At 43.3% G+C, this 22,103-nt stretch overlaps 1 protein-coding gene across 4 annotated transcripts in view; it reads right to left on the bottom strand.

Annotated features, from left to right (window-relative positions):
* Positions 1 to 2,249: 2,249 nt before the first annotated feature.
* LOC137278555 (uncharacterized) overlaps positions 2,250 to 22,103 on the bottom strand; it is a 152,771-nt gene continuing 132,917 nt past the window's right edge. For all 4 annotated transcript variants that reach the window (XM_067810994.1, XM_067810995.1, XM_067810993.1 and 1 more), the window contains exons 3-5: positions 10,825 to 10,968; positions 8,868 to 9,137; positions 2,250 to 5,230 (exon numbers count right to left, since the gene is read on the bottom strand). In XM_067810994.1, coding sequence (XP_067667095.1) covers positions 5,118 to 5,230; positions 8,868 to 9,137; positions 10,825 to 10,968 — 527 coding nt within the window. In that variant the 3' untranslated portion in view covers positions 2,250 to 5,117. The remainder of the gene's footprint in view (positions 5,231 to 8,867; positions 9,138 to 10,824; positions 10,969 to 22,103) is intronic.

Here is a 22,103-nt window from a genome sequence, read left to right as displayed (position 1 = left end):
CTATTGCAAAAGCACGTGGGTCAAACCAGCTATTTTCAAAAGCTCTCCGAACCTCCAGTTATTCCCAAACCTGCTGTCATACCAAAACCTCCTATCTCAAATCCTCGACGTGTTCCATCATATCAAAACCTCCTATATTCCTGAGAGAAAAAGTTCTTATGGAATTGCCCTAATGGTTTGTCATTAAATTGCCGTAACATTTTATCATTATTTTTCGTAAAATTTCTGAACGTTTTTATAACATTACCAATCATTTTGTCACGGTTGCCATGGTAACACGCAAGGAAACGGGTCTAGAACTTATCTTTTTGTCCTTAATTTGCTCTGGCAGAGCTAATTAATCCACATATGTGACATTGCTTCATCCCCATGAACAGTTTAACACGTGAGGTAGCTAATTACTGACAGGCTCAATCAAATCGCGGCAACTCATCATCGTCGGCGTCGTCATCATGACCGCCATCACACCAGTCGTCGTCATCATCATCATCATCATCATCATCATCATCATCATCATCAGCAGCAGCAGCAGCAGCAGCAGCATCAATCATACAATGGAAGGCAAGCAAATAAACACCCTTTCTCATTAATTAGACATAAAAGCCCAATGCTGCCTGCCAGATTTTTCATGGATGACATTTCACGGAGAAGCGCATGTAAGTCAATTTCTGGATTCATTCCTATTGTTCGTGTGGATGCATTCAATACAGAAGGAAATCGACCCCAAGGCAACAAAGGCGATGCATATTTGTCAAACTGCTTAAACCTGTGACAAGATCGTTCCAGGAATCTAAGATAGAGTTCTAATGGACATGACTGTTGGCACCGGTATTCATATCACGTTATGAGCTATCGCAATGTAAATATCTATCGTAAAACACACGGACTTGCGTCATCTCTGAAATAACAACATTACCATGTGTACGAGATGCCTCACACAGGTTTGACATCATGACTGTACTGGACTGGAGTGAGTCATGTGTTTACGTTAAAAACAATCGAATGACTCCCTTGATGAAATGATGCAAGCTAGTGTACACAATTACACGAAAGGTGTGGTTCGCCGTCAGGAAGGTTTCCATCTGAAGAATATAGTGAAGCGTTGGATGGGAGGAAAACATGTTCCGTCTATCTCTGAATCTTTCACACTACGCTTCCGAGAAGGGGGAGGACGTTCGACCCAGTCTGCTATGTAAAGAGTGTGTGTGTGTCGTGTGGAGGGGGAGGAAAGAGAGAGAAAGAGAGGTTGCGCATTGACAGGATCGAGTGATCGGACTTGCAAGCCTGTCTGTGTAGGCAGACGGTTAAATGCGACTCATGTATCTGCCTACTATGTACATAAATGAGCGAGTGTGGGGGTTTACTGCTGGTCTGTCACACCACGCACTGTGAGGACGAAGGGGGGCGAATTCTCAATGTTGTGATGTATTGTCTCAGTGCTTGCAAATGTGAATTTCCCTCCTTATCGTTCTGAGTATCAGTAAAGTGGTAGACATGCTAGAATTAATGGGCCTTCCACCCACGACTAACTGACGCGTCGTGATGACCTGGAGTATGACTAAACCCACGTTAAAACCAGAATCAGGATCAGGATCAGGATTCATGACCAATCAGTGTATAATCATACTGCGTAATTAATATACGTACTTAATCCATCAACTATGACTGTAAATTAATCACCACCCATGTGCTAGATTCGTTAAAATGACTTGTGAGCTTGTTTGTTGGAAAACAAGGCCAAGTATTACGGCCATGCTGATAATTAAGCTCTACCTGAGCTGCCAATACGGATGTGTTGGTATTATGTCGGTAAGTCTCTCCACCTAGGATGATAAGTATCCGTTCCTCAACAACGACTGTGGCATTACGTCAACAGTTTCTGGCAAAGTCTTTAGGTTTGAACCCGCCGGAAATAGAACAATCCGCTATGAGTTTTCGGGGACACGCTGTCCTCTTGACTACTACAAGCACAACCACTAAATCTGAATCGGTTGGGCGTGATTGTTGCGTGCCGTGTAATGTTCATAGTAGGTAGGGGCTAACACATTCGATTAATTGATAATAAATTGTTTTCTTTTAGGATACTGCGGGTTGCCTGTAAGACGAATGTTAAGGATGATACCTTGAAACGACATGAGTTGATCGGAGACAGCTATCACGTAAAACACACGGACATCGTGCTGACAAACAATGATACGAGCCACCTGTGCGTGTGATGGTCTCTTAAGAAAAAAACACAAACCCACTTGTGACAGGTCGGTAGCTCAGGAAATGTAACTTTTATTTGGACAACGACATATGTACATATTTACAGGGTGAGATATCACGAAACATTTCAAATATAAGAAAGAGATCGATAGGTGTAGGATATGACCCAGGTTGTGCATCAACATATATTCAACCTCTTAATACTGCTCGTTTCTCTGTTCTCGGGGTACTGTTTACGTACATATATCACTGTAAATACTCAACAAGGTCAGTTCCAGCTGTCTTCGTAACCCTGCCATGTACAATACAAAAGAAAACATTTCGCCTTCAAGAACCATTCTGACGAATTGTCAGTCCGAGGTTAATACTGCATGGACACAAACACATTCATTTTCCCACTTTAGTTTAGTCAACAGCTAAAATACCCTCAAAAGTAAGTTGAGTATATTCCATGTTGCGAGCATACCACTAGCCAATGCCAATGCGTATGACAATAAGTAATATATATCCATACCAATGCAACAGTTCCAAAGAAATGGAATACGTGGTCACATTTTACCTTAATTTCTCTTCATCATTTACATGTTATCAATCTTGTACATCCAGTATCCTCTACTTCCTCTGAACGGTATATTTGACCCTGTTTCCAAAATACCATACAGTTTCTGTTGTGTCACTAAATTAAAATGACCGTATGGGGCGTTGTTTACCTTCTACTCAAAAGACGTGCAAGAACATCCGATTTTGCATATTACTTTGTAGCGGAAGTAAGAATTGGGTGCTCTTAACATCTTGGCACACTTCTCGCATGTACATTTTGGCATTCCGGGTGTGCTTTTATCTTGGAAAAATGCTTTCAGTGTTGTTTTGTACATACTCTTGATGCCGGAGTTTTGTACAAGTATGTTGATGATTCGAGTGGGTGCGGTAGGATGTGGTCTTTGGTTGGGATGAGGGTTGGGGATGAAGTCTGGATGCAGAAACACTAGACTGACGCCCAAGGTGAAGTGATCGTACTGACTTCAAGCAGCAGCTACTGGATGATGTCTCACCTTGACGTGTGGTTATACAAGTTCCCCATCAACGTTATGGAAAAACAGTAGCACGTGCTACTCCACTTAAACTTCCACATGGCGTATCCCTAGGGTAATCATTAGCTAGACTTACTGGAGTTATATGTGAAATCTCATTACGTCTTAAATGCATGAAAATAATGAAGCGTTAGATATACGATATAGATACGAAATATTTTGTGATATCGGGGACGTGAAAAGTATCCAGTGTTATGTTTCGCGTACACATATTTTCTCTCAAAGATCGACATTAAGTGATGAAATATCCAAATATCTCCAGATGGTACTAAATACATTATCAGCGATTCTTGGCATTTGATTGGCTGTCTAGGCAACGTGTCCTGCCACACACCGAAAATATATTTATGGCCACGCCCACTAACAGACAGCTGTTTCTTGACTGGCTAATACCAGAACTGGCAGCGCATGATTGATTGGCAGCACGAATACGAATGGTCTACGCTTGATGGAGTTGGAAACGTAAATGCATGTGTACACACTCGGCGTAAACATTTGTACAAATTTACCTGGTGTGTACACCGGTTTTCACATATATACTTCAGTAGAAAAATATTAAAGTCATTACTAAATGATTTCAAAGAGCATGATGCGGGTTTCAATATATGGCCGAAACACCACGGAATCAAATGTTCGGTGGATGCATCCAAGGGAATTCTACCCGGGTCTCCGGTGGGACAACGTAAACCCACCCTTCAGATCTTTGTACTACCCTAGTTGGTGGAGGTGAACGTCATGGTGTATATATCATAAAACCTACAGCTGGTAAGGTGAAGGTCACTGTAGGATTTGAAATGATGAAACAAAGTGAGTATTTCATATTTCACACTGGTTCTGAGCAAAGGCGGAGTTGGGTTGCGCAATCTCATAATAATAACATCATTTCAAAAACGTTGCCACTCATTATAAAGAGGTTGAACATACTGTATGTACGAAATCATAAATAATAAATAATATTTACTCTGGGGAGAGGGGAGGAGGGAACGGGGAATTCATCATGATAACAAACAATATGATCACTCTTCTTAAATGTGCAAAACAACCATTCAAAGTACGAGATTGCTAAAAAAAAGTATAGTTACAAAATTGTGAACACGAGGCGAGAAAGAAAACACGTTCTATCACAATGGATAATATATCCGTCCGTCTGTCCAGAGCACTCACGAAGCCGTGGAACGATAGATTACCCAAACATGTGTAAATATATCCGTCCTCAACACAAGGCGGTAGAATGTTCTTTCAATGGCCACACCACACGCTCCTTCCATCCGTCTGGTCGAATCGTCAACCAGCATATACCGGTACATATCCCCTCGAATGGCCGTCAGCATCTGACGACGCCTTGCTACCGGATATGAAATATTCACCATTTGCAATGAGGAGTTCTGGGACATCATGTTATAGCTGCACTGACGTTGCAGGAAGATCTAGCTCCGTGAGTCATTGGTAAATATATCCTCTGTCGCTTTAACATAGACAACAATCCCGGAAACAATATAAATATTCCTTTCTGGAATTCTCTTCAGTGAAAGTGTTATCCGACTATATATAAAAGGTGATTTGCTAAATAGTGAATCCTTTGTGCTTGACAGAGAACAACATACGTTAGATGGAATGTGAATTGTGACCTTGTTTCTTGTGCACAAGGGGCCCAATGACTTTGACCTTCTTCCTTAACCTCGACCTTGTCCCAGAAGAGAACCAGTGGTCTCTGTTTATTGCCTAAGAAGGAAGTCTTCAAGGTATCACATCATCTCAAGATTTGGCGGGACAAGGGAAAAGAACCGAAAACACTCAAATGTTTCTTTAAGGAACATTTCATTTCTTCTTCTTATGACTGTCTTGACTTGAGCTATGTGCAGTTGCCTCCCCTGATCCGGCCTCCTTTGGAAACAATGGGAAACTGAGACCACCCATTAGTTTGGAAAATTCTGAAAAAAGTAAAACAAATACGTTAATACGTGTTTCATCAATTCATTTACGGTGAGTGGGTGTTTATTATCGACACACAATCATCTCCAGTACACACTGTTAATATTCAAATCTGAAACCAAAACCTGCCTGCCATCATGACACCGTTACCTTCCTGCTATATGTTAAGTCCTCTGGTCGCATCTACCAACACAGAGTAGAGTTAGTAAGCGCTAGGACGTTTTGCGCAGTTTTAGAATGAGTGAGTTACGTTTTCCGCCTTACTCAGCAAACCTCCAGCTACATGGCGGCGGTTTGTAAATAATCGGGTATGGACCAGAGACTCCAGGGATCAAAAGCAACACGTCAAGTTGTCGGTGTGAGGAGCCAGAGTCTCAACTACTGGGGTCCCCAACCGACGCAAGTTGCAGCATGTTTATGGTTTATGGAATAGTCTAGCAGGCAGAGTGTTAGCCCGTCACGCGCTTGTTTCCAAAGATGGCAACAGACCATGACTTCCCTGGAATGTGTTACTCCTTGGCAAACACAAAAATCTATGTTCAAAACACGTCAAATATTTCAACGTTTGCATTCTTTAATTCCACTTACATCGTTCTTCTAGTGTGTGAATGAGACTCCAGAAACTATCGTCGTAACGTGGTAAATGGAGAGAGTTAATAGTATGCAGTCTACAAAACACTAATTCAACAATCCAAAGAGTGAAATGTCATGTTTTAAATCGCTTCCTGTGCACTAAAACGAACTTCACGAGCTCATTTACTCGTAATGCGGGTTGAAGAACTCAATTACAAGCGTCACGAGTTTCTTGCAATAATGAAAACAAGTGGTGCTGTTGGAATAAAGTCAAAGTTAGTTTAGTGGGGTGGACACTATAAAATACACAACACAAGCATGACTGGTCTAATAAGGTGACATGTCTTTGTGTCGGCGGCTCTGTGGTGAACCGTTCTCTGCTTCAAGTCCATGACACGAGTTACACGATTCTAAACATGGGTACCATCAGCAAAGACAGTCTCCATGTTTTTGCTTAAAAATAGTTTGATATATGCATGAGTTCGTTATACGCGTGAAGGTTATGACGCATTTGAGAAGTCTCGTGATTCACTGGAAACAGTAAGCGTACAATCCGAAACAATGTCTTGCTCTTAATAAAGACGTTGACATCATCGCGTTCTCTCCATAAATCAAGTGCTAAATTGGTATGGCTGGTTTCTTTGAAACTTTTGCTCAACGTTGATCACTTTTTTCAATTGTGTACGTCATTTGGAGAAAAAAGAGCAGACTGACTTTGGTTAAGTGCTCCCCTGTGGACAGGCGCAAAAAATGATCAAAACACAATAGGTCCTGAGTGGGAGTTAAGAAATTTTTTTTTTAAATTTCTCCTTTTACTTTGCTGTCAGTGACAGGGAATGCGTGAAAATAACCACATTGAACGAGCATTTGGTCGGTCCATTGGAACTTGTGAGTCTGCTGTCACAATAAGGGAGGTTTGATCACCCTTACACGTATAGCTGAAATAATCAACCGATCAGTTGTTCACTTTCACTGCCTTTGATTAATGTCATCTGTGGGGTAGAAACAGTTTATCTTATCCCTTATGAACGTCTCCAGGACTATTCGACAGTGTATGCTAGATGTATGCTAATTGCATGCTAGATAGATTCGACAGTGATTCCTAATTGCATGCTAGATATTTTCATGCTAGATATATTTGGTTTCGAATGACTGACTGCATTCAGCAGAGACTTCTAAAAAATGTGGAATGGTTTCTGTTACTTGCATTTATTAATGCAGATGGATGGTTCGCGGTCACCTGCAGAATGGGCTAAATTTTTATACAATGCTCACGCTCCAAAAGTGAATTGTAAAAAAGCTACGTGATGTCTCGATCAAATCACGGTATCACATTTTGATAGGGAATACATGTGAGGAATGCCATTGCTCATTTATTAATTTCCCAAGAGAAGCGGGTTGTTACAGACAAAGCGTTTGCTCAATTTGCGAATGACATTACATAGATACCTTGGGGCCAGCCGCTTATTTTCCCATCTTCGGTCAACGAATATTTGGTCTCACCATGTCAGGTGTAGCGAGTATGCAATTAGTGGTTCTGCGCTATTTTAAACCGGGATTCAAACCCACAAATTAGGTTACTGGCGTATGAACGGAAGCCAGCACATACTGGACCATTCGCTACTACGCACTGCAGTAATCAAACAGACATAAAACTCCTGAAGTTGCTAATCTTCCACATTAGATTCAGAATTACCCTACCTCATTCTGGCCATGTTCTACGGGAATGCGATTTGGGTGAAGAAACACTTTTGTAGCCTGAACGACAAATCAAATTACTGTGGCTAATGTAGACTAACAACTAGTCTCTGAAATGAACATATTGTACTGAAAGAAGTTCATAGTGAAAGAAACATAATATAATGAAATGGAGCCCTGCGACTTCCTTCATTTTCAGAAGCTAGGTGAATCTAGACTTGCCACATTTGCTAGACTTGCATGGGATTTTAGGATATATTTGCTTCAGGGTCTGTGCGACAGCCAATGGCTAATGCAGTCATCATTGTCATAAGATAATCGTATGGGATACTATGATTCTTCCAGCTTCTCCCTGTCCCCCGGAGATGTGACAGGGGCAACCTATAGATAAGAAACCTTTACAAGCAAACGCAGCAGTTCCACCTCGGTAGTCCTCAATCGTTGCTTACATCGATGCTACAAGGAAGGAAGAATCAAACTCAACGTTGAGTCTCCCAGTTGAGAACAAGCTACCCATCTTACAAAGCTGACAGAAGATGCACGAAGCATTGCTTATCTTCAACGAGTTTACTGTTTCAGCACACGGTATTATCTTTACTAACCTTTTAAAAACCATAAACCAACATATGCATTATCTAGCAGAATACCCATACAGGGTTGTGTATGAGTCCAAAATGAGGGAAATGGCAAATTCTAACGAAATATAATATAACCAGTTCAGGAAATTTACTGCATGTAACTTTCATGACGCGCAGCATGTACCGGGTCTGCGATGTAGGAACATTTATCCAGAAAGCTGCGTACAATGTGACCTGGAGCAGCAACGCTATTAACACATAAGTTCAGAGAATTCTTCAGAGGCCAAAGATCTCATTTTCTCTCACTGTATCAGACTCCAAATTATATACCGATACCACATCACCGGTAATTACACGCATCTGCTTAACCTGGTCATGTATACTGGCTTAATGTGATCACTTACATCGGCTTAACCCGGTCATGTGAAAGAGCCTGACGTGTTCCTGTATACATATACACTGTATCTATGTAAATGCTTCGTAAAGTTCCATTTCAACAGAATCATAAACATGATCATCTAATGTTAGATGTGTTCTCATCCGACAAGAGAAATAGGAGGGTGGTTCTCAATGAGATCGGGTGGTCAGGCTTACAAACTTGTTTCCAACCGTCAACGCATCACAACTGTTTAGATCACGCTCATGATATCAATCACTGAATTATCTGGTCCAGGCCGTGGATCACTGATGGATCACTGATGGATCACTGCTCAGTACGGCGTTCAAAATGAAACATGAAACATACAAACAAGCCAACAAAGTATTAATTCTGTGTGATAATCCCCACCTTCGAAATCTATCAAGCCATCGCCATTGAGGTCGGCTAGCTGGAACATGGCTTTTACGTCTTCTTCCTCCAGGTTCTCACCAAGACGTCGCATGACGTAACGTAGTTCGTGTTTGTCGATGTAGCCGTTACCGTCCATGTCGAACACTTTGAACGTCTCCTTCGTCTTCTCCTCCGCCTCTGTTGCCTCCGCTTCTGCCCGAGCGGCGTGGTTGGCCGCCCAGCGCTTCATTAAGATAAGGAATTCGTCGTATTCTACAAAGCCGTTTTCTGTAAATAATTAGATACATCATATTATTTTCGTGCTAAGCTCTTCCACACGGGAAAATATTTTCCATGATTCCAAAAATTTGTCCATCTCAACATATTTATTTCTGAATATATAAGGTTGTACTAAGCAATACTAGCCTCATCAAATGGTCATCATGTAAGATATATTGTTTATCGAAGCCAAGTTGAAATATTAACCGACACCTTTAATGATAAGCATTAATATATACATTCAGTGAGCTCTGCTATTCACTGATATCTATGTGGATAAAAAATATGTCCATGTACACTGAAACATCTGTTTATCTAATTATTTCCATGTACTAAGTGTGCACCACACATCCCTGGCGAACATAGTGTTAGACGAACACAACATGGGACATACATCATCACCTGACGTATCCACGTGACCGCCCATCACGTGACCTTAGCACGTGCGCGTCCAATGAAACAAGGGACTATCACTGATGTAAACACGTGCTCCAGCTTAAAAAGGTGTACATCTCGTGCAAATAACATGGGTCTGTTGTTAACAAATTAATGCTGTTTGGTTACTGCAGTTCCGAAAATATAACGAGAATTGATCACTACATACATGCACAAAAAGCTTCGGGATTTGATGTCACTCGAAAGAACTCGAAGAATATCTGATCTTTTTCATGTGAGCGATGGCTTGTGGGTATTGGAACAAATTTGTCATGGCTTGTGGGTAATGCAACAACTATGTGTGACTACTGCCACACATCTATGATGCATGGCTTGGGAGTATTGCAACAAATGTATGATGGCATGAAGGTATTGCAAAAATATGTCATGACTTGTAATGCAACAAATATTTGTCATAGCTTCTGAGCATTGCAAGAAATATGTAATTTCTTGTGGATATTGCAAGAAATTTGTCATAGCTGTGGGCATTCCACTAAACTGCAGCGAAGGTAGCTTACCTATTTCTATATTGTTTGTTTGTAAAATCAATCCCCTGAATTAGTCGTTTGATATCTGAAGGAGTGGATCTAAAAGTACAGTCTGTGTTTACCACATCTCGAAAGATACGTGCTGACCCAGTGGTCAACAGTGATTCCAACAGTAACACCTATCGAAACTTCCCGCTCCGATCTGAGAATCACCTGACTTAACGCAGTCCCGACCGTTTTGAGCGCGGCAGGTTACGTGACCATGTAAGGTGAGTTTCACACGAGGAGAGATTACTCCGCAAGGCAAAGTAGCCCATTCTAGCGAATGTAAATGACTGGAAGCACTGGTTCGGACAGCCTAATGCTATTCACACAATGACTCGAACCATTTTAGAACAGGATTTAATTATTGATATGGCTCTCCCTTATGAGGATGGTCGAAGCGTCTTGTAAGACCAAACCGTTTCTTCAAACCCAGGAATAGTTCATATTCAAACGCATGGCTTGGGAATAAAAATAGAACTTTGAATATAACAGTTTCCTTTGATGAAACTGATAACGCGTAAAGAGCGTTTAAAACAGCTCCTTTAGATAGTTTCTGTTGAATCACACGCATTTGTTAAATAACCAGCCAGCTCATGTATTCTGATGGTCAGCCTGACATTTTCTTCATCTGAAAGTGGAACAGCATTGCCTAGAATTACTTGTACTGAAATAGTGCATGCCAAGAATTATAACCAGCATGGCTATTAATGTGTTCCGTTCCTGCTCACCATTTTTATCGGCATTTTTTATCATCTCTTCTACTTCCGGTTGCGTATAATCGTGACCGAGGGACCTAAGTACACATCCAAGCTCCTCACAGGATATCTTGCCATCGTTGTTCTTGTCAAACAGGTCAAAAGCTTGTTTGAGTTCTGTAAAAGAAATGCAAAGAGGTTATACTTGGTAGGTCACCAAACCATTACAAATGATCAGAAGACGAGTTTCAAATGCACAGAAAGAAATCTCGCAGTCTTGCAAATCCCAAATTGTTATTAGTCCCAGTTACCTAAACACCTGAACTTGAGTAAACACTCTCCGTGTTTGCATTACTTCTATTTACACAGAATTCAAAGTTCAAAAGATGGTTCTGCGAGAGGGAACCCATATATTTGCATTGATGTACCAATGCAGAAATGCAAATATAGAACATCACGTGAATTCGGCACTAAAGCTCATACAAGCAAAGAGATCGATGAAATCCTACGGCAAGGAACACACTGTCTACAAGAACATTCTTTCTTTATCAGAAATTCCTTTTGTTAACAAAACTTTACTGAAGAATATCAAAGAACAGGAAATTCCCTTCGGCACTAAGAAGTATAAAGTTTATTGATTAGAATATCAAACAACTTCGTATCTTTCTGATCATGGAAGATTCATAGGAAACTATTGAGTGAACCTCTGATTTACAAAGTTACAAAGTCGTATCCAGTCACAGTAAAACTGCTGTAGAATACCATGACGAAAGCGAGGTAAGACTGATAGCAATAGCTTCAGTTTAGTACTCATCGATAGCAAATTCCTCTTAACGTCAACGTCATGAATGTCATATACACCGTCGGGACAACGTTGTTTATGTGCTTGGCTCATCTGTTGTGTAGCTTGTTTATGGACCATATTAAGAAGATGCAAGTGGTACCTGTTCAAATTAGCGGAGCGTACCAGACGTACATCGTCCCAACCAGAAGGACCAGATGTTGGTGTATATGCAACTCCCAAAAAACCCCGGTCCAACACAGCGACTTTTGACTCAACACTGGCCTGCTGATCTCAACTCCTGATGAATATTTTTAGGATGCACGGAATTTACAAAATCAATATTTGAACCATCGACAAAGACATTCGTTTTTTCCAAGCTTAAACAGGGCATGAAGCATTGCAAAGAAATGTTTCCTGTCATATTGTGACGTCACGTGGCGTATTGCTCATTGTCACATCCGTTTGAGTGTCAAGTGACATTATGTTTTGAGCCGACGTTTTTGCTTCCATAGTATTACACAAATTAGGGATAGTTTTTCCACGGAACACGTTTCCACATCAGCAACACATGGTGAAACATTGACGTCATCAGATCGTATGTCGTGCACGTCAACGGTGAACTTTTAAATAATCTCATCATCAAAACTAATTATGCATTATGATCAACGCATATAAGTTAGAGATGTTAATCCATCAGATTACAAGGTCTCCAAATGACCAGAACACCAATATGATAATAACCAGTGAAGACTCTAATTATGTGGGAGTGTACCGAGCTTAAGATCTCCTCAATCATAGCAATATCACGCGGTACAGAAACCTCGAACTAACGAAATCGATTCACTAAAATGGAATCGGCAAAAATAACAACTCCAAGAATCGTGATCGCTGGATTTATCTTTGGTGATTGATCAGCTCTGAAGAACATATTGGGAATCACGTGCTGCATGCAAGAGGGGATGAGTGGGCGTAATAGCGAGGGGGCACGTGCGGCATGGAAAATGCATCCAAACGAATGGTGTATTACAGATGGAAAGGATACGGCGTAATAGCGAAAGGCAAGTACGGCAATAAAGGCAATAATGGAAACGGCATTTCTGAATAAAGACCTGAGCAGGTTATGACACCAGTATCAAGATAGAATTAATCTGTGGTATTAGTTGTGTATTAGTACGGTCGACTACAGCTTCGAGGCACACCGTAATTGGTCAGATGGAGAACAACACTTTTACTGAACGCTAGTACTTTCAAACTGTCCAAAAAGCCTACTGCAGCCCTGCAGTGGTATAAGTGGTATTAATAGCGATCCACCTTGGTATGTCAAGTGGGAGGTGTTGACTCACACAATGTCAGAAGTACCTACGTGACAGGGCACGGGTTGGAGTTTGTGGTTAAAGGTAGAATGTAGTACCAGTCGTTAGTGTCAAGAGCAAGACAAGACTGTTCATTCGACGTTCGTGTGACAGCCGTGCTATCAACCACAAAGACGTCGATGATCAGTAATGATTTGAGAGACACAATCTTAATTCGCGCCCTGCAACGATTGACAAGCCTTTCTCCGGGCACTGCGGTGTTATGGGCAGAAGCACCCACCATTTAACGATGATGTCATTTTAGAGACCTTCTGAAAGCTTTACTAGTGCCTCCTCTAGAACAACCTCTCTACGTAGCATTTCAATCACTAAACACCAAGAAATATGTTCACACACGTCGAGTAATATCGTTGACAGGAAACGATTTAATACAGGAGGGTTACTTTAACTCGGTATTGACCGACTTGACCACTTGACAGCAACTTAGGCTGAAAACTCAGGTTCTACATACATGGTTGACATAAACCCGCATAAAGAACTGCTCATCTTGATTCCTTTCAGTTCAACTATCACTCCAATAACATCCGTTAGCCCTACCCCAGTCCTTATTGTGCAGCCGTCTGTCCGACCTCAGTCCTTATACTTCAACAGTCAATCCGACCCCCGTCCTTATACATCAACCGTTCAGTCCGACCTCAGTCCTTACACAGCGACCGTCAGTACGACCTGAATCCTTATTGTGCAGCCGTCAGTCCGACCTCAGTCCTTATACATCAACCGTCAGTCCGACCTCAGTCCTTATACAGCGACCGTCATTCCACTATCAGTCCTTATTATTCAACCGTCTTTCCTACCTGAGTCCGCTGAGCGCAATCGTTCCTCCGACCTCAGTCCTAACACAGCAATCATAATCCCTACCCGTGTCCTGGCAGTGCAATTATCCCTCCGACCTCTGGGACAATTCAATAATACACCGAATCAACCCAAGATCCACTACTGCCAATTGCCCCCACGGTAACAAGCTGATAACGGGCTCCATGTCCAATACATAACGCCGGAATTACCTGGCGACCACACCACCTGCCATCCAGATTGTCCTTTATTGACCGGGTTGTCATATCAACTAATCCTTTTACCATCAGCATAAACCACCATACAAGGGAAGAAGACAAAGATACTACGTGAAGGGGACACTAATTTGACTCATATTAGCATTCCGACCGGAAAAGAAAAAAGTACGATTTTATCCGTCGTCGGCCGGTATTATTAAAAGTGCAGAACATCCATCATGTGATCCACGGGTCAATGTTGTTGCAAAGGTCCAAGCTGGTACTCTGTCACGTTTGTCAGTGGCAAGTTAATATGAAGTGGTCACGTGACTTCCTGTTATTTCCAGCAGTTTAAAGAAGAACTTTCACTTTTTTTTAAAACAGAACTGTCAGTCACAAATGAACGAGGAGAAAATGTATCTGGGGAGACCAGCACTGATATCAATTCCAAAATGCAAACACACAAAACTTTTCCACTCTGAGTCTGAGATACAAATTCCAATACAAGAATAACGATCCATCGCTTTCGTGAACATAATCTCCTTGAAAGTGAACCACCACTCGCTATATACTGATTAACGTCCTGAAAGTAAAGGTCGGATATGAAACACACGCTAACATATACCTTCTTCGCTGGGGGCCGAATTGGGCTTCTCTAAGACGTTGAATCTGACCCTGTGTGACATCTCAGCTGTCTCGACGGCCACATGGGCTGCAACTACTACGCCGACAACACTGCCCTTATATACCGACGTCACCCGCCGACGTCACACAACGATCAATACATGCGGTACGTAGCTATTATTTGAATATAGGAAGACAGAAAGAAGACGATGAGCTAAACATATAATGGTGGCCAGCGGAAGAACTGATGGTGTATTGATGTGTAAGTGCCTGTAATGCTCAACTCTATATTTAAATCCAATTAGTGGTGTATGGACTCACGTGACTAGCCAGACGGGGGATGAATGTCTCCACATTCAGGGAGGGTGGAAACATGGCCGTTTTGTTGTAGTGCTATCTTGCCATCATACTCATTGATTAGAGTCATTCTTGTGACCAGCGATCAACCGGCGACCTTAGTGTGATAGAGGAAGTCGTGATTGTGTACATATCGCTGATGACTGCAGAGTTGTTACCGAAGCTGTGTCGTCAACGGACTCGATAATGGTACTGCTGTTATCTTACTTCATCGTATGTAAGATACATCTTCATCTTTGGAAACGCACGACATCGATGCTGTTTCTACAGCGTTGTTGTCGTTACGACATAGCAAATATCTACGGTGTTACCACAATGTTGCGTGCACGTCGCTCACTTATGTATCCAGTTTTCATGGACTGTTGTCGTGGACGACATCGCAAATACCAATAGGTTTTCATGGGCGGTTGTCGATTCGCAAATAACTCCGCCCATACCAGAGTGTTGACGACACGCAAATACCTGTGGTGTTATCAGAGATGCTGTTGTACGAGACATCGCAAATATCTAATCTATCACCAAATGTATTTACTGCTTTTCACGACGCGCAAATATCGCTACGTTTAGCAGGGCTGTTGTCGTGGACGGCATCGCAAATACTTGTGCGCTGTCGCAGCTCTTCACGTGCACGCCACCATAAATTAGTAATATAATAATGTGAGATGATGGTTATGTCGTCTAGGTAGAAAATGTAAGTAACTGATGACTTTCTTGCATGGTGAGTGGGTAAAGTAAATGACAAGAGGTCATTAATCAGATCCGGGCCTGAACTGTGTATCTTAAGCCACTGCTCGTACAACCGGTTTGTATTTCGGAATGGGGCGACTTGTTTTTGCAGTCGAACTATCTTCAGATGAAAAACCCTTTTGAGACTGCCGTGTCACAAATATCTCTCAGTACGATCATAATATTTGCTGCTGTAACACTAATGGATGGAGCCATTATGGAAGGTCAGACGTTAATAAAAAAACTAACAAGGTCGTTAAATGGAAATCGTGTTGTCGTCGATGATGAGTCTGAAGGCAACTCCGCACAGACAATGCTGTACTTTGATACATCATGACATTCTGATATTTACCTGGTACTCAGGGGCCAGCACAGTGATCGATTGCCTCAGGTAAGAGTGAGTCAAAGTCAATGAGCGAATGCGCTGCTATGGTCAAATTACTTGGAGATAAATCCTTATAGAATTGGTCTCGGGAGAATAGAACCCGGGGGTAGTAGTTGTAGATGCACGGGTATACAAACGTTCAGTCCCGAGGTACGGAGAGGCGTAACACGGGTACGGACAGAGCCGTAACGCGGCTATGAACAGAACCGTAACACGGGCACGGACAGAGCCGTAACACGGGTACGGGGAGAGAAGTAACACGGGCACGGACACAGCCGTTACACGGGTACGGAGAGAGGCATAATACGGGCACGGACAGAGCCGTAACGCGGCTATGAACAGAACCGTAACACGGCCACGGACAGAGCCGTAACGCGGCTATGAACAGAGCCGTAATAGTAATAGGGGCACGGACAGAGCCGCAACGCGGCTATGAACAGAGCCGTAACACGGGTACGGAGAGAGGCGTAACACGGGTACGGAGAGAGGCGTAACACGGGCACGGACAGAGCCGTAACGCGGCTATGAACAGAACCGTAACACGGGCACGGACAGAGCCGTAACACGGGCACGGACAGAGCCGTTACACGGGTACGGAGAGAGGCATAATACGGGCACGGACAGAGCCGTAACGCTTCTATGAACAGAACCGTAACACGGGCACGGACAGAGCCGTAACGCGGCTATGAACAGAGCCGTAATAGTAATAGGGGCACGGACAGAGCCGCAACGCGGCTATGAACAGAGCCGTAATACGGGCACGGACAGAGCCGTAACACGGGTACGGAGAGAGGCGTAACACGGGCACGGACAGAGCCGTAACACGGGTACGGAGAGAGGCATAATACGGGTACGGACAGAGCCGTAACACGGGTACGGAGAGAGGCGTAACACGGGCACGGACAGAGCCGTAACGCGGCTATGAACAGAGCCGTAACACGGGTACGGAGAGAGGCATAATACGCGCATGAAGAGAGGCGTAACTCGGGCATTCACACAAGCGAAAAAAGATATTAGCAGATCCAATGTTTAAGCGAGCTGTCACAAGCAATACAAATAATCACAATGGAAAGCTTTGGTAGCGAACCAATAAACACTTTCGTAAGTAGCTTTAGGAGCCAGCGTATCGTCCATCTACATCACACCGTATGTCTTATCGATCATCTTGTGACTCACCGCACGGCGAATACTGACGCCTTGTTGCGAAGGGAGATAAGTATATAAAACCTACCACCTCTTGACGTCACGGTCGACACCCAGCTGCGTGTCGGTGATACAGAAGTCATAATAGCATTTCCATCTACTTGATAGCAGCTACACACGCAACATCAGCTGCAGTTCCACGGAGAAGACCGATAGTGTCACTTCGGTAGATACATGCATCTGTATCTACCAGAGACTTTAACTTTGTGATATATTTGAAACCATTTCACACAGAATAATATTTGAACGATGACCATTAACGTTTTCCTGTGGAATGCATTGATCATTAAGTAACTGAGTGAGTATGATTTTATGCCGCTTTTAGCAATATTCCAGCAACACCTCGGCATTGGACACCAGGAATGGGGTTTTTACATTGTCCCTATGTGGTAAATCGAGCCGGGTCTTCGGTGTGACGAGCGAACGCTGTGACTATTATGCTGCCGGACTGTCCCTTGATCATAAAGAGAAATATCACAATCACAATCCAAGAACAGTGTGTAGATGGGTGAGTGAGTACAGTTTAAAGCCGCCCTTAACAGCAATCAGGCAAAATTGTGGAGTGCCAGATACTGAGGGTAAAACCATGTATTAGATGCTCACCACTGGTGAAACCCAAGACCATGGGTTGACAAACAGAATAAAAAGCAGATTCCAGGACTCGAGCCCCCACGTTATTGTCATCTGCTCATATTAAGGGACATACGTCAGCACAGCACATTGACTGGGTGTTAACCCAAACCGTGTGTCGATGCAGTGAGCACCAGCTGGTGCCGCTAATAACAAGGACATACTGAGACCCTGTTCTGTGCCAACACGGTGCGGTGGGGTAGCTTAGTGGTTAAAGCGTTCGCTCGTCACGCCGAACACCCGGGTTTGTTTCCCCACATGGGTACATTGTGTGAAGCCCATTTCCGGTGCCTGTCGTGATATTGCTGGTATACTGTTTAAAGCAGCGTTACAGCAAAGTCACTCACTCACTCTGTGCCAACTCCCTGCGCCACTGGAGCGTGTTGTCCCACAAGAAATGGTTCTTGACCGATCAGGCCCAGAACCCGCCTGGGGACCACGTGTATGCAGATATAGCGTCGTTGAGTCAGTCATTAACGACGTCAATGTGGATAGAATTGCATGAATACATTCATGAAAGCACACGAAACCATTAAACTCCGGATCAAACTGACATCAGAACGCCTCGTAAGTGATAATGGTTGAATATAGCCTTGCGGAGAGTGTCATTTCCACACACACGTCGATGCAAGAATATTGGATGGCTCGGCAAAGAACATCCCCGCTAATTACGGTATACACTTCGGTTCCGCGTTTCGGGGCCGGCTGTATTTACCTCGATGCTGTGATATTGACTTTGTTACCTCACTCGGGCGTTTGTCTATGGGAAGGTAGGACGTCGCATCGACAGCAATACAACGCCGTGTGAGACTTGTTGGTTACTGATGGTTATCAACATTCCGTGAATCACTGTGACCTGGGAATATCCTTGTCCAAACAAAGGAGGGTGATAATGTATACAACGTCATACCTTTATGTCACGCTGACACGCTGTAGCTACAGTACTCCAAAAGTCTGACTACCTAATCCTAATATGTCTTCCTACATAACAAACAGTATGGCTACTGACGGGACTCATTCGCCAGTGGGTATTCTGCGAAGGAGATTGACCGATTAATAAATAGTTTATGTCTCATGGCCACCAGTCAGATCTGCATGCGGTGTCTCATGGCCACCAGTCATATATGCATGCGGTGTCTCATGGCCACCAGTCAGATCTGAATGTTGTGTCTCACGGCCACTAGCCAGCCCTGCACGAGGTCTCACGGCCACCGGCCAGATCTGCATGAGGTGTCTCACGGCCACAAGCCAGATCTGCATGCGGTGTCTCACGGCCACCAGACAGATCTGCATTCAGTGCCTTACGACGATCAGCTGGAGCAGGGGCAGTGTCAAGAATTATCAAAATATCCCTCAAATGATGCTCGTCAACAAGGAATACCATTGGATGCTTTTTGTATCAGTAAATGAGTAGCCCCGTGATAGCTGCATTTCGAAGTCTGACACCATAGAACGTCACGGCACTGGACTGAACAGAACCGCTCTGATTAGTGAGGCTCTATTTCACACAATCATAACTATTAAACTATAGTCGCCAGATGAATGCCAAAGGTCGATGGTCTGGAACTCCGACAGGCTGCATCAACAGATCTCTACTGCCACAGAGAAGCTGTCTGAAGACTGCTGGTGCGTACTGAAGACTACAGAGACAGAACTACATATTGTCCTCTAATGATAACAGGTTACATCTTACATACCAGGTTACATAAGATAAATGGAAAGGCGTTGAAATGTGGTATGCATCGCAAGAATTTTCGTGGTTGGTGGGCAGCAGGACTGGTGCTGATCGATGCAAGTGGGTATATTCAGCATTTACTTAACACACGAGATAGTCGGGCCAAGTCAATGAAAGGCAGTTGTTTGGGAATATTTTTAGTTTCGAATACATTGTGGCGTTGGGAAAGTAGTTCAGGGCAAGGGACAACGCGCTTTATCTGGAATCCACCGCTCTGTGACAAGAATGGAAATATACTACTTGTGGGACATCTTCTTGGCATAACGGGCACGATTAGCTGCACGCGCGGGATGAAAATGGATTTCTAAACACCCGTCACATTGTGCCGCGGAAGCAGTTCGATAAATCAAACCCAGTAATCAGGAGTACAGACTCCGTGTTTATTGCATTACTTCACGAACCGATTCACGGCTTTGAGCAGGTGAAATATTAATGACGTCTCTATCAAATAATAGGTCGAGCGCTGGACGTCATCATCGGACCGAGGGGCAACTGGACTAGCCGATTCCAGGGGTGAAAGTGTGAAGGAAAAGACTTGGATGTACGATCGGTTACACCGTTTCACTCAGCTCGTCCGTGGTGACAGCTGTTTGTTTAAGTGCGTGGAACTGTATCAATTTAAGGGGGCGTAGACCCTCTCTTTGAGGGTATGGCAGCTGAGTCCGCCTTGGTAGTCGGCGTTAGCGTATCTGTCATGACTGTCAATTAGTGGCAGGGAAGATCCTCCCAAGGGAACATTTACCGTTGTGAAGAGTTTAGGGGTTTAGCTAAACGACCATCTAGTCCCTGAAATGAATATACTTCAGAGTATAAAACACGTCATCATGACAAATATAATGAAAGGAGCAGAGAAACCTTCTTTGTTTACAAGACTAACCTAGACTTACCGCATTTTTAAAACTTATATGGGCTCTCTTGGATATGCATGTGGCAGAGTCTATATGTCACAGGGTTACCCAGATGGTTTCCGTAATGTCAGCCAGGTGACGATGTCAGAACGTGATGTTACACGCAGGGACAGGTGTCACAGGACGTTACACGCAGGGGCGGGTGTCACAACATGTTACACGCAGAGGCGGGTGTCACAATAAGTTACGCACAGGGGCGGGTGTCACAATAAGTTACGCACAGGGGCGGGTGTCACATGTTGCTCGCAGTGTCACAACATATTACACGAGGGACGGGTGTCACAACATGCTACACACAGGAACCAGTGTCACAACAGGTTACACGCAGGGACCAGTGTCACAACAAGTTACACGCAGAGGCGGGTGTCACATCATATGCTGCTTCAAGCAGCGGATGACTTGACAAAACAATGACGGTACAAGAAGCGTGAGTGCAATGTTGATCTGGTTCGTTGCTGGGATGAGTCTGGCAAATATAAGTCTGCAAATATTGACAATTGCGCGTATGTGTTTACCTTGGCCCTGGTTTATGTCCCTGGATTTCTTCAACACACATTACGACTTGATCAACAATCAATTCTCCAGAATCTAACTCATTTTCAGTGGATGTATCGAGAGTGGGGGGAATTCCTCCACAGACCTTAGAAACAGAATATTGATCCTGAACTGTACAGACGTTGTGGTCGTACAGTTATCACAGGTACACACAACGGTCACCACAAAGGTTGGATACCAGAATTACGTGGGTTTTGACACGTATCCAACCAATGTCTTATATCATGTGATTCAATATTTACGTTTTAATCAGGAGAAACAGTCTGTACCAACTTCACAGACCTTGATACCATTCCTGATATGACGGCGGTATACTGCACAACGATAAACCGCGGCCAGTGGCAATTACCTCTTAGAGACCGTGCGGTTGAAACAGAAATGGATGTTTAATTTTGTTTGCTGTCTCCGACAGCTATTTCATCTAGAAACTGACGTTACAGGTTGCGGTATTAAAGACATGGCACAAACGTCATTACTTTCTGGACTGAAGGAAGCAAAACAATCCTAAAGTAAGATGTAACCATAAAACGTTCTAGAAACAGTAGACATTATTTTAGGAGTAAACCGTGATGGAGTTTCTTCCGTGTAATTGTCAAGCAGTTATACATATTGCCGTGGGGTCTGACAACGTCCTACAAAGTTACAGGTCAACAGGAGCCCCATAAAATAATTTCATGGGCCCATACAGGAAATGTGAGGGTCCTGCAGAGGAACCAAGTAGAGTACTCCAATGTAAGTTTTTAAATAAGTAGTTTCATTAAAGGATTTATTTCACAGTGAATAGTACCGCGTGTCCCTCTGAGGTGTCCATTGCGTGGGTCAGAGCGTACTGGACTCAAATTCCCATTCAGCTCACGTTGAAATCTTGTAAACATTATCTTACTGCATGACATATGACTGTTGGGTTTGTCATATTAATTCTGAAGGTGTAAGACCTGCTGGGATAATGTCATACCCCAAAACACCAGTTACGTCGGTTTCCAATAAGTAATCTATCGACTGGTTGCCTGGGTGAGTAATTAGAGGGTTTCTGGCGAGCTAAT

The sequence above is a fragment of the Haliotis asinina genome, chromosome 3 (assembly GCF_037392515.1).
Source record: "Haliotis asinina isolate JCU_RB_2024 chromosome 3, JCU_Hal_asi_v2, whole genome shotgun sequence".
Taxonomy (NCBI): Eukaryota; Metazoa; Mollusca; class Gastropoda; order Lepetellida; family Haliotidae; genus Haliotis; species Haliotis asinina.
The sequence above is the reverse complement of the archived record's forward strand: the minus strand, read 5'-3'. Positions and strand labels throughout refer to the sequence as shown.